This window comes from Dermochelys coriacea, chromosome 3 (assembly GCF_009764565.3).
Source record: "Dermochelys coriacea isolate rDerCor1 chromosome 3, rDerCor1.pri.v4, whole genome shotgun sequence".
NCBI lineage: Eukaryota > Metazoa > Chordata > Testudines > Dermochelyidae > Dermochelys > Dermochelys coriacea.
Genome location: NC_050070.1, coordinates 76,142,497 through 76,155,046, shown reverse-complemented (window position 1 = coordinate 76,155,046; position 12,550 = coordinate 76,142,497). Strand labels below are relative to the sequence as shown.

Here is a 12,550-nt window from a genome sequence, read left to right as displayed (position 1 = left end):
GTCTAAAGCTGCTTGGACAAATGGCCTCCTGCACAAACGTGGTGCAGCATGCCAGGCTCAGGCTGCGCCCACTCCAGTCTTGGCTGGTGTTGGTGTACCGACCAGCCAGAGATGCGTTGGACAGGGTCGTAACCCTGCCCCATCTGGTGCTGGACTCCCTCCTATGGTGGCTCAACCCTCGAATGGTTTGCGCAGGAGTGCCTTTTGCCAGCCCTCAGCCCTTGCTCACTTTTGGTATCAGACGCCTCGGATCTGGGTTGGGGGGCTCACCTAGGGGACCTCATGACCCAAGGCCTCTGGTCTCCGGTGGACCTCGCTCTTCACATCAATGTCAAAGAGCTGAGGACAGTGTGTCTGGCAGGCTATGCTTTCAGAACACACATAATGGACAGGGTGCACGCTCCTCTCCCCTGTGCCTAGAAGCCCTTGCCCTGTGGGACTTCTGCATAGAGCACTCCATCCACCTGCAGGCTTCATACCTTCCAGGGGTGCGAAACACACTGGTGGACAGCCTCAGCCGGACCTTCAATGGCCACGAGTGGTCCCTTTGGCCAGACGTGGTGAGCTCAATCTTCTGATTCTGGGGCTCTCCCCAGGTAGACCTTTTCACCACGCCGGGCAACAGGAAATGTCAGAAATTCTGTTCTCTCGGGAGCCAGGGCTCGGGGTCCATCAGGGACGCCTTCCTTCTCTCATGGGAGGGCTGTCCACTATATGCTTTCCCACCCATCCCCCTAGTCCACAGGGTGCTCCTGAAGATCCGCAGGGACCGGGCCTGAGTCATACTAATAGCGCCGGTGTGGCCGCATCAGCACTGATTCACCTCACTACTGGAAATGGCCATAGCGACACCCACTCACCTTACCCCTGGTCCCCAACCTGATCACGCAGGGTCAACTCCGGCACCCGAATCTGGAGTCGCTCCACCTTACGGCCTGGATGTTCCATGGCTAAGTGCCACAGAGCTGTCTTGTTCAGATGAGGTCAGACCAGTCCTCCTGGGTAGTAGAAAGCCCTCCACCAGGGCTACTTACCTGGCCAAGTGGAAAAGGTTCTCCATCTGGGCAGAGCAACATAGTCATTCGCAGCTCCTCTCCTCTATACCGTTTATAATGGACTACCTCCTTCACCTAAAGCATCAAGACGTGTCCCGGTCATCAATAAGGGTCCACTTGGCCGCTATCTCCACCTTCCATCCGGGTTCAGACGCTCTCTCGGTCTTTGCAAACTCTATGGTCAGTTGTTTTCTCAAGGGTTTGGACAGGCTCTTCACACACACGTGTCAGCCTGTCCCTGCCTGGGACCTGAATTTAGTCCTCTCCAGGTTTACAGGCTTGCCATTAGAACCTCTGGTCACCTGCTCCCTGTTATCTCTCGTTCAGGGTCGCGTTCCTTGTGGCAATTACCTTGGCTCGACGGGTTTCGGAGCTCAGGGCGCTCATGTCTAAGCCCCGACACAGTTTTTCATAAGGGTAAGGTCCAGTTCAGGCCTCATTCGGCTTTTCTCCCGAAGGTCGTCTCCCATTTTCACATGACCCAGGACATCTTCCTCCTAGATTTTTATCCCAAGCCACACTCCTCCGATAGGGAGCGCAGGCCGCACTCATTGGACGTGCGTAGGGCCTTAGCCTTCTACATAGAGAGAACTAAGTCGTTCCGGAAGTCCGTCCAACTCTTTGTAGCCATAGCGGACAGAATGAAGGGCCTCCCGGTCCCTGCATATTGTCATGGATAACGTCCTGCATTAGGGAGTGCTATACCCTGGCAAAGGAGCCTGCTCCGCAGATAACCGCTCACTCTACCAGGGCCCAGGCCTCCTCTGCGGCGTTCCTGGCACAAATCCCTATTCAGGAAATTTGCAGGGCAGCTACATGGTCCTTAATACATACATTTATGTCACACTATGCAATTACACAACAGTCCAGGGACGATGCGGCTTTTGGGAGAGCCGTGCTCTTTTCTGTGGATAATTCTGACCTCGCCTCCTGAGCTCTAGCTTGTGAATCACCTGCTAGGAATGGACATGAACAATCACTCGAAGAAGAAAAAACAGTTACTCGCTTTCTCGTAATTTGTTGTTCTTCGAGATGTGGTGTTCATGTCCATTCTAATACCCACCCTCCTACCCGTCTGTTGGAATAGTCGGCAAGAAACAACTGAGGGGGTCGGGTTGGCGGGGCCCGATATTGGGCACCATGAAGGCGCCATCTCTACAGATGCTGCTAAGGGGAAAATCTTCTGGCTGGCATGCACGTGGCGAGCACGCACCTGCTTGGAATGGACATGAACAACACATCTCGAAGAACAACAGTTATGAGAAAATGAGTAACCGTTTTTCCTTCTAAATTTTTGCTCAAAAATGTGTTTGAGCTACTTCGCCAAAAACTGGTTGTCTTTTTTTTTTCTTTCCTGTTTGTAAAATCGGTTATGTTTGTTCTTCATAGACTATTTATTTACTTTCTCAGTTTTAAAAGAGCAAATTACAGCAGATAGAGCTCAGATTTCAGAGTAGCAGCCGTGTTAGTCTGTATTCGCAAAAAGAAAAGGAGTACTTGTGGCACCTTAGAGACTAACAAATGTATTAGAGCATAAGCTTTCGTGAGCCACAGCTCACTATGCTCTAATAAATTTGTTAGTCTCTAAGGTGCCACAAGTACTCCTTTTCTTTTAGCAGATTTATATCCGCGGATATCCATAGATTTTTTTTTTGCAGATCAGATGCAGATACAAATTTTTTATATGTGCAGGGTTCTACAGATAGTTTTCAAAAGTAAATTCCTTTAACATATCAATCCTGATTTAGAGTAAAATTCACCCCTATGGAGAGGGACCATGTGAAGCCTTTTCTCCACTGTTCTTTAAAGTGGGACATAAGCCTTATGTTGTCCCTTCACATGCGAATGAATTTTACAAGGACTGCATTGCAAAAGGATCTTTGAAATAGTATGTTTACAAAGTGTTCTCCGGTTGAGAACCATTCTCCAAACCTATTTGCCAGGCTACACAGCGGGTTTTGGTCAGCTTTACTAGTGGATGAAGAAAAGAGCTTGTGCAGATGAAGAATTTTGTATATACTGTGGTAAACCCAGGACAAACATCTACTGGGGGGGGGGGAGTAATTAGTCCCAGGGGGTTAAAAGGCCCCTCCCTATCCACTGAGGAGAGAGAACCAGGGGGCAGTAAGGTTCAGCTGGAAAAGAGGTTGCTAGGGAACCAATTAGGTTCAGCTGACTTCAACTACTTGAGACATTTTTAAACCTGCCCCTGCCTGGAAGGAAGGGGGGAGTGAGAGGAGCAGGGAAGCTGCCAGTAGGCTGTTTGCAGCAAGACACTAGACCTTCCAGTAGGGAGGCTGCACCCCCCCCCCCCCAAGGGAAGGAAAACAAGCACAAGGGACTGACTGAGGAGAGGAGTAGCAGGACCCTGTGCCACCTATAAGGATTTGCCTTGCCCCAAACCTGAGTCTCCAAGGCTAAAAAGGACTAAGCCTGCTGAGGTGAACAAGGTATATTGCCACAATACATTATAAATACATGAAATATATTATAACTCTTGTGATGTCACTCCCCATTTCAAAGGGGCAGGCTAGTTCTGTATCTCACTAGATAGTGGAAAACTTGGTGGCTGGATAAGCTATGATTTTTTGGGAATTTCCCCTTTTCCCTGCCTGTAGAATTTTTCTCCTGTCACTTCATTGGGGCTAGATTAGCATAGGATGCTTCCTTGTGGGTAGTTAGACTTTTATGTTACTTGTTTGCCTTTAGGGTTCTCCTCTCTTCCCCCTTCCCCCTCAAGAAAATCAGACTGCAGTTTGGGTCTCTATGAGAAAGCTGGGCAGTATTCAGCCAAAGGGATTATCTTCTTTCAAACTGCTGAAAGTTGGTTTGGAGTGATTTGTGACTGCTCAATCCTTGAAGAAAGTAAGACCCAGGATATGCAATTTCTTAAAGCAGATGTAGAGATATATTCACTGCTTTTTGTAGCCTAAGGTACCTATTGGGTTCCACTCTATTCTAAATGTGAAGAAAGTGAACTCTGTTTTCTATGTGCCAATCTAATTTTGGAGACTCAATTTTCCATTATTCAGCAAGTTAAATGGAAGGAATTCTGCAAAAAGCATGCATTCATGTACTCATTTACTCAAACAGTAAGGAGTTCCTTTGGGATTTTGGGTTCTCAAAACCAGCCAAAAGTTCCTTGCCCCGTTGCAGGAAACACTTCCAGGTTAGATAGTCTGCTAAAGTGTTCCTTTCAGGACCTCAGATTATGCAATTAGTTATGTTTACATGTGTCTTCGTAACTTGGTGTTGGTTCCAGTTTTCACATTGTCACTCCAACTATAGCTTCTGAGAACATAGCCTTGATCAGAGCTCTCTCTGGCCTACCTCTCCTAACACTTTGGATATTAAGTCCCCCCTCATGCATGATGGTTACAGCACAAGAAAATTTGCTGGGTTACTTCTGTGTTTCCTGCCTGGAGAGCAATCATGATTGGTACATGCATGAGTGAGAGGCTCACTTAAGTCTCAGAGTGGGGTAAGTCCACTGGATGTTGGCAGAGAATAATGTTTACCAATCATTTTGCTTAAAAAAAGGGGGGCTATAGGCAATTTATTACTTTAGTCAGGATCTGATGGGGGCAAGGCAGTTAAAGTTCAAACAAACAGTATATCACTGGCATATTTATTTCCTGTTGTGTTGAAGTTGGACATTTTCTCCTCTTTGTTTAAAGGCCTGAAAGCTGACCTGGATCAGCCATTCCTTCATAAAGGGGTGTGATAGCTCAACATTTCGTTTCCATTCCTCTCTTTAGGTGTATTAAGCTGTGTGCATATATCAAGGGAGAGGAATGTGGAAGTGATCTGTATTACGGTCATGTGAGGGAGAAGAGGTCTCCCTGAGGAAAAAAACTGAAACTATGGAATTTTGAAAGGTTATTTTAAATTTTTGTCAAGGTGGTCCTTTATAATAATAATTTCCTGGCCTGCTTGATTACTTCTAGTTAAACATGAGCAAACACAGAACCTTTGTCATTGCTGAATATTCAAGAAGGTGGGTTTTATTGTGAAGCTTGAAGTGAAAATGATCCAAAATATCTTCCAAATCACTTCATTCTCTTGTTTTTTCCCACCCCTGTAAAAGGTGGTCTCTTCATAAGGCAGTCCTTGCATGAGAACACACTTAATTATTGCATCTGTGTATCTCAAACAAAGTTTTGTGTGGCTTTTAAACTTTCTGTTGCCTCTTTAGATTTTCAATTTCTCTTCCCCTGCTTTTATTTGTATTTATATTAGGATATTTACATGAAAACAATACTATTTTTGCTTGGTCTTCTGCTCATCATGTAATATTCCCCAGTTAAAGGCAATACTAAAGCTATGTGTCCAAGCTCATTAGCTAGAAAATGCTTCTCTTCTGAGGTATTCACTTTGCCATTTAAATTATCACAGCAAGCAAACAATGGAGTTGTGCATAGCTGTTTAGCCAGAGTAAGTTACCACCAGATAGAGCAGTAAATGCATGTTTCCTATCATAAACAGACAAAAAAGCTTTACTGCAACAGGAGTGCTTTACCCTGGTTGAGTACTTTTTTGGATCACAACTGTAATCATTATCTGTGTTGAGTGAGGTACAGCTGATTCAGTTTTATGTAGAATTTTGGGGGGCAACCTTTAACCTCTTCAATATGCAGCTGAAACAAACATATCTTGTTACTCCATTTCTGTGTGTGCTATATATCAGAGTTGATTATAATTGAATTGTAAAAGGTGAGCACTTCCAGTTTTTCTGGGTAGCTGAGATTTTTGGCAATGTATTTAAAAAAAATTATATTGAAGGTGAAAAGTATTCTAAAATTAATTTTTACCCCTCAAGTGGTGGTATCCTAATCCTTTAATGTGTTTAAAATGTGTACGATGCACTGAAAAAACCTTCTAAAATTCATAAGTATTTCTTTTTCTTGCTTAAGCACTATTTTAAAATAAAATATGTGGAAGGTCTGGATGATATGGGGAACTTATATGGGATATATAACCTTTTTTTACTTTCACGTCACCAGTTCAATGCATACTGGTAGTGATCTGTCAGCAGTCTGGTATGCTGAGGGCTTGGCTATACGTGGAGTTGTTCCTGATTAACTCCATGTGTGAATACTCTTATTCCAGAAAATATCAACACATGGAGTTACTTAGGATCAACTCCATATATAAACAAGCCTTTAGTCCTGTTTCTAGTGGACAGATGTCCACTAGAACCATGCCCCCTCTCGCTCCCCAACATTGCTAATTAGTCTCAACAAAGAACCTAATGATTAAATGAGTGAGTATGGAGTCTCCACTGTCCTTTTCTAGAGGTGTGGTCCGTCAGGGTGGTATGGAGAAGTTAACATCTTGCAGTACATATCGCTTTGTCGTCATGGAAATAGAATGGTTTCTTTTACCCATATGCACCAAGTTCAGATACATTTAAAATACAAACATAAAGTATGAATTAATCACTTGCCAAAATTCTTGATTGAGTTATGTGAACAAAAATAGCATCCGAAACTGTTAAAAAATATCTCCTGTTTTGCCTTTAAAAGAAAGAAAGAAAAACCAAATTCATGGAACAGGTTTTAGAAATCACTTCTAAATTATAGTGTCATAAAATTAGGTCATCCAATGCAGCTCCCTGTCATTACAGGCTTGTGAATTAAATCCTGTATGTTGAACAATATTTAGCACTGGGGAGGGGGAGGGATTTTTTTTTTAAGAAGATGCAAAAGTCATCCAGGAACTTTAAGATGATGGTGTAGTGAGGAGTGGCAAGTGAATTGTTTTCTGAAAATCACTAAGGTGGTCTGGAAACTTGTTCCTTAGCCAAGAAAGATAGCACATTTGTTCTCTTGCCATGTATCTATACACATTACTTGGCATTACTTGTGGGTTTTTTTTCTTTCATATGCTTTTCCAGAAGAAAAACTACAAAATGAAAAAATTGCAAGAGAGATGAGTGAATTCATCAATAAAGAGCAAAATAGCAATTCAGCACCACAGGAAGCGAAGGAAACAGAGGATGATGTGTTTAATGAAAAGAAAAGATCTCCAGGTGAAACTGCACCAGATATAGAATCCAAAAAAGAGGTTAAAGAAAAAGAGAGAACAGGAAGGAGTAGGTCAAGAAGTTCTAGTAGTGGTACCACTAGCAGCAACAGTAGAAGCAGTAGTAGCAGCAGTACTGTGTCTAGTACATCATACAGTACAAGCTCAGGTAGTAGCCGCAGTTCTTCACGGTCTTCCTCTCCTAAAAGGAAGAAGAGACGTAGTCACAGTAGATCTCCATCACATAAAATTAGGCGCAGTAGAAGTAGGAGTTATTCTCATAGAAATAGGAGAGAGAGGAGTAGAAGTAGGGAAAAGATAAGAGAAAGGAGAAGGTCTAGTAGAAATAGCATTGACAAGGGGGAGAGACGAAAAAATCGTAGTCCTTCTCGGGAAAGAAGTTGGGAGAGGCGTAGGAGCAGTAGTCACTCAAGGGATAGGCGAGCTAGTCATGCTAGTCGCAGCAGGAGTCGAGATAGGCGTAAAAGTGATGACCAGCATAGAAGTCTTAGTGGAAATAGGCACAAGCACAAGGGTGATGGTAAAGATCAAGAGAGGAAAAAGGAACGAAGTGGGAGCATAGATAAAGATAGAAAGAAAAACAGAGAACGGGAGAGAGACCAGGAGAAAAGAAAAGAGAAGCAAAGAAAAGAAGAAAAAGACAGTAAGTCTGGCAATCATGATGACAGTAGGTTAAAGAGAAAAAGGGATAGTGAAAGAGCTCTCTCTCGCAATTCAATATCTGTTAAAATTTTAAGACAGGATTCTAGACAGGAAAGCAAAAAAAGTTCTACCAAAGATAGTAAAAAACATTCAGGCTCTGAATCTAGTGTCAGGAGCAGTTCTGAATCACCAGGAAGCAGCAAAGAAAAGAAGGCTAAGAAATCAAAACATAGTCGGTCACGATCCATGGAGAAATCTCAAAGGTCTGGTAAGAAGGCAAGCCGCAAACACAAGTCTAAGTCACGATCAAGGTAGTATACTTTTTAAGTATTTTGTCTGATTATTTTTTTTTTTTACTATTCGTCTTCCTGTGTACAACATATAAAAGTATTTTTTAAATAAAATTCGGTATTTGTTATAATTGTTGTCTTGGGCAAAAGTAATTTTGGGAAGTCTTTTAAAATTACTAATTGTTAAGCCTAAAGTATGTATGGTTTTGGGGCGGGGTGTCTTTCCCCATTAACTTTTTCCCCTTTCCTTTATTTTTCAGGTCAACCACCCCTCCTCGTCGTAAACGCTGAGGAACGATGTGGCACCAGTGATATGACATTAAAAAATTCCATGAGTTTTAAGGGCTTGTCTCATTATAGAGGCACATTGTGGTTGTGTAGGTGAAACCAGAATCCTTTTTTTAAACTGTAAATAGGTGTATTTTTTTCCAAATGCTGCTCAGTTAAATAATAGGATTTCTTTGTATTGCAATTTTTTCAAAAACAGTAGTGCTTAATAAGAATATAAAACATGCCATTCTCTTTCAGCTGTAATGTTCTTAAAATTACTATTGAATGTACTGTGATGTCAATAAAGCTCTTTAGTTCATTTTGTTTAAAATTCTTGTGCCTTAATTTTACGTGTTAAAATATAGATAATACTTTTTTTAAAGGCAGCTCTTTTTGTATAACAAATTTTAAAAGTACTTTGAAAAAAGATTTTAACATCTATCGTTTTTCAAAGTATGTAATTTTATTTTATTTTTTATTTTGTCCAGGGATTTAAAATCAATCATTTGGATTGGGGGGAAAAAAGAAATAGACTTCTAATTATTTTTTTTGTTAGATGAAAATGTCTTAACATTTTTACAGTTCTTCTTCTTTTTTTTTTTGGACTATCAGGTAACATATGCTGTGTGTGTGTAAAAAATGGATTGTTCTGTACTATGAGATATGCTAAATCCAACTGAGCACCAGTAGGAATATGTGAAAGTGTAACTGATCACGTGCACCATGAATGTTCAGCTTTGGAACTATATTTCTCAATCAACCACTTCTATTTTGTGTTCAACTACTACTTAATACTGGTAGGAATATTGAATAATGGATAATAATCTGCTCTCAATAGACTATCAGTTCTCTTAAGAAGTGAGAATTTTGTGAAACATTGGTTATCTTGACAGTTTAGACATTTGGGAATGTGTAGATTTTTTTTTTTGATTTTTTTTTCAATCCGCTACAATTAAGTTTAAGATACACTACTGTGGAATATAGGTTCTGCGATGCACTGCATTTGGTTTTCAGTCCAGATCTTATATTATCTATTCAGTTTAAAAAAAAAAAAAGTGAGAGGTTTATATACTCTACCCATAACTGGAATTTTGTTATGTCCTGTAATTATGGAAATTACATTTGACACAACTTCACTGATACTGGTAGTGACTTGCCAATAAAGAGAGCATACTACAGTACTGCTGTATTTAAAAATTCTATAGATCTAGCTAAATAGCATAGACAGAACATCTGTTATTAGCAGTACATTGGCATTAATTTTGTTACACTGTTGACATTCACATATATTAAACTTCATCGTGTTTTATAAGAGTTCTCTTATGAGCATGTTTGAATGGGAAAGGTAAATAAGACTGTCAGGTGTAATTTCATACATGGAGGAGATGTGGTCTTAAACAATTTTGTGGGTAAGTATATAATGGAGGGTTTGTATAAATAAAGAGAATTCTAAATTTGGATGCTCTATTAATTTAGATGTGTGCAGGCTTCTGCCTGTTCCAAACAGACACAGATTAAAATAATTTTAAAAGATTTGTGCAATAGGGAAAAGGAAACACCATTTTTAAGTGTATGGAGCAAGTGCTATGGGGCTTCTTTAAGACCCAAGTTCACAAATGAAGGCTGGGGTGGAATGAAAATAGTATCCTCCCTGTTAAGGCTTCCCCTCGTCCTCCCTTGGTTCTTGTCACACAGACAGAAAGAAGGCCAGAGTCTGAAGTGCAAGCAATGCAGTGTTTATTGGGGTTAAGCAAGCAAGCATATCCATAGCTTTGTACACCAGCAGAGTTTTTTTTTTTTTTTCCTCTCCTCCTCACCCCCCAGCTCTTTCTTAGCAGGCTCAATTATACCTGTAGTGCATGCTCTAGCACCACTCCTTACAATTTATGGTCCTATTCCATTGTTGGGGGGTCAGGGGAGGGGGTGGTCAGGGGACAAGGGACAGGGGTTGGATGGCTTGGGGGTTCTGAGGGGGGCAGTCAGGGGGTGGGAAGGGGTGAATGGGGGGGTTGGGGCCAGGCTGTTTGGGGCGCACAGCCTTCCCTACCTGGCCCCCTATACAGTTTTGCACCCCGATGTGGCCCTTGGGCCAAAACGTTTGCCACCCTTGTCCTAAACTGTGGCTACCGTACTCCTTACAAGTTCCTTTGCACTTACAAGTAATGTTGAGGGTTCTAATTTTATTCTCACTAGATTTAGAAAACACAGAATTGCTAGAAAGTCTCTGTCCCCAGAAGTTTGTAACTTCTTCAGTTACTTGATGGAAATAACTTTTAAAATAATCCTGATTTTTACTTTCATTTTGATGAAATAAAATTCTAAACTCAGACTGATAAACCAATTCTGGAATTTTGGGTGGACGCCATGATGGGATGGAGGCTTTGCACCAGCTCCTAGAAAACCACAGGAAAATCATTGTGATTCTCAAAGCTGATTTAGGCACCTAGGATCCCTGTACAATGAATGAGGAAAGATAAGTGCCTTAGAATGTGATCCACAAAAGCCAGCATGCTAGGCGGGGAGACACCCAAGCTTGCTAGGGGGAGATGCTAATAAGAGCAGTGTGTCCTAAATCCCTCCCCTCTCAAAAATAGGTGCCTAAGTCTGGGCTGCAAGGTGACACCTATATCTGCTTAGTGATCCACAAACAGGGAGCCAGCCACATGGAGTCAGGTGGATTAGGGGCTTAAGGTGTCTCTTAATAGTTACACATGCCTTGCTTCACACAAAATGGTGAGAGGAGGAGGTGCCCACATTACTTCTTGCCCAGTGGTTAAAGCACTCACGTAAGATGTGGAGACCCAGGTTCAATTCCCTTCTCTCTGATGGGGTGTGGGGGAGAGGAAGGATTTGCACATTTCTCAGGAGGGTACTTTAACCATTGAGATATGACAAATTGTGTGCATGTGTGTGTGTGAGAGAGAGACTGTAGTCCAGTGGTTAGGGCAGCTCTCTGGGGAGTAGGAGACCCAGTCCCTCTTCTTCCCCCCTCCCCATTTTCATTAGCCACAGTGGCACAGCTTCAATAGGAGAGATTGAGGAAACCCTCTAACATCAGAATACTACATAGCTCAGTGGTTAGAGCACTCACCTGAGAGGCAGCAGACCCTTATTCACATCCTTTCCCCTCTGAGAGAGAGGGGGGGGGGATTCAACCTGTTTCTCCCACATCCCATGTAAATGCTCTAACTCCGGGGCTAAAGATACTGAGGTGTGCACCATCTTCTTGGGTGACCAGATTTTGAATGGAACCTGATCCAGCTTGTGAGCACACCTACTGGATTGGACCCTGAATGTGACATAGGCATTCAGCTGCCTGTCTTCCTCTGGGGTTGTGAATTGCTCTGGGACCTAGGCAGGAGTTAGGCGTGCAGATGCCTAGATGGAGGCAGCAATGCGCATGCCCAGATGCAAAAACATAGGTGCCTAGGAAACTCTGACCCTGAAAATTTAGGCTTCTAAGTAATTTAGGCACCTACGGGGTTCAGCAGAAGTTTTGTGGATCATAGTGGAACCAAAACTGGAATGTAAGTGCCTGAGGCTTAGATTCCTAATTCTGTGTTTTAGGCTCCTAAGTACCTTTGTAGATCTGGGCCCCTATTCCTTATTTTATTAATTCCATATTCCAAAAATGGAAATTGCCTCATTAGGTTTCCTCCTGGTAATAGAGCACACTAACACCTGTTCATCTATTTTAGCACATTATAATCCACTAAAAAACAAACACCGCCACTTGATTCCAGCATTCTAATACTGCTTCCAAATTGACATGTCTTAATTGCTATTTGTTTTCTGTCATCATTTTGATTTCTCCACACTGTATTAGTTTAATGTTCTCAGCATCAGATCCATTGATGATCTTACCCACATCTTCAGTATTTCCCTTTGTCTGCTACAGCTTGGAAACAAAACTTTTAAATTCTTAATCCAGTACAACTACTGTATTGTGTCCAAGCTTTTGTTACTATCCTCTCTGCTCATACTAAGTAACTCAACATTGTTCAATAAGATATAGATACATCTTTGATGTCTTCTGCAAACACGCACAAAAAATTAACCTGTGACAGAGTGGGAGAAGCTTAGAGCTGACTCAGCACTCTGCATTTTGTAAGCACCCAGATTGAGAGTTGATTAGAACTGGGTGATTGAACAGTTAATGAGGAGATTCAGCTCATCAGATAAGGATTATTAAATGGGAGACAGGGGACAGAAGGAAAGATAAAACAGCCCAAGACCTTAGAGAGATAA

The 12,550-nt window shown here is 42.0% G+C and overlaps 1 protein-coding gene across 1 annotated transcript in view; it reads left to right on the top strand.

The window, feature by feature from the left end:
- Positions 1-8,621, top strand: part of PNISR (PNN interacting serine and arginine rich protein) — a 34,894-nt gene extending 26,273 nt beyond the window's left edge. Inside the window, exons 11-12 of the mRNA XM_038394224.2 lie at positions 6,952-8,053; positions 8,293-8,621. Of these exons, the coding sequence (XP_038250152.1) occupies positions 6,952-8,053; positions 8,293-8,323 (1,133 nt within the window). The 3' untranslated portion in view covers positions 8,324-8,621. The remainder of the gene's footprint in view (positions 1-6,951; positions 8,054-8,292) is intronic.
- Positions 8,622-12,550: the final 3,929 nt, after the last annotated feature.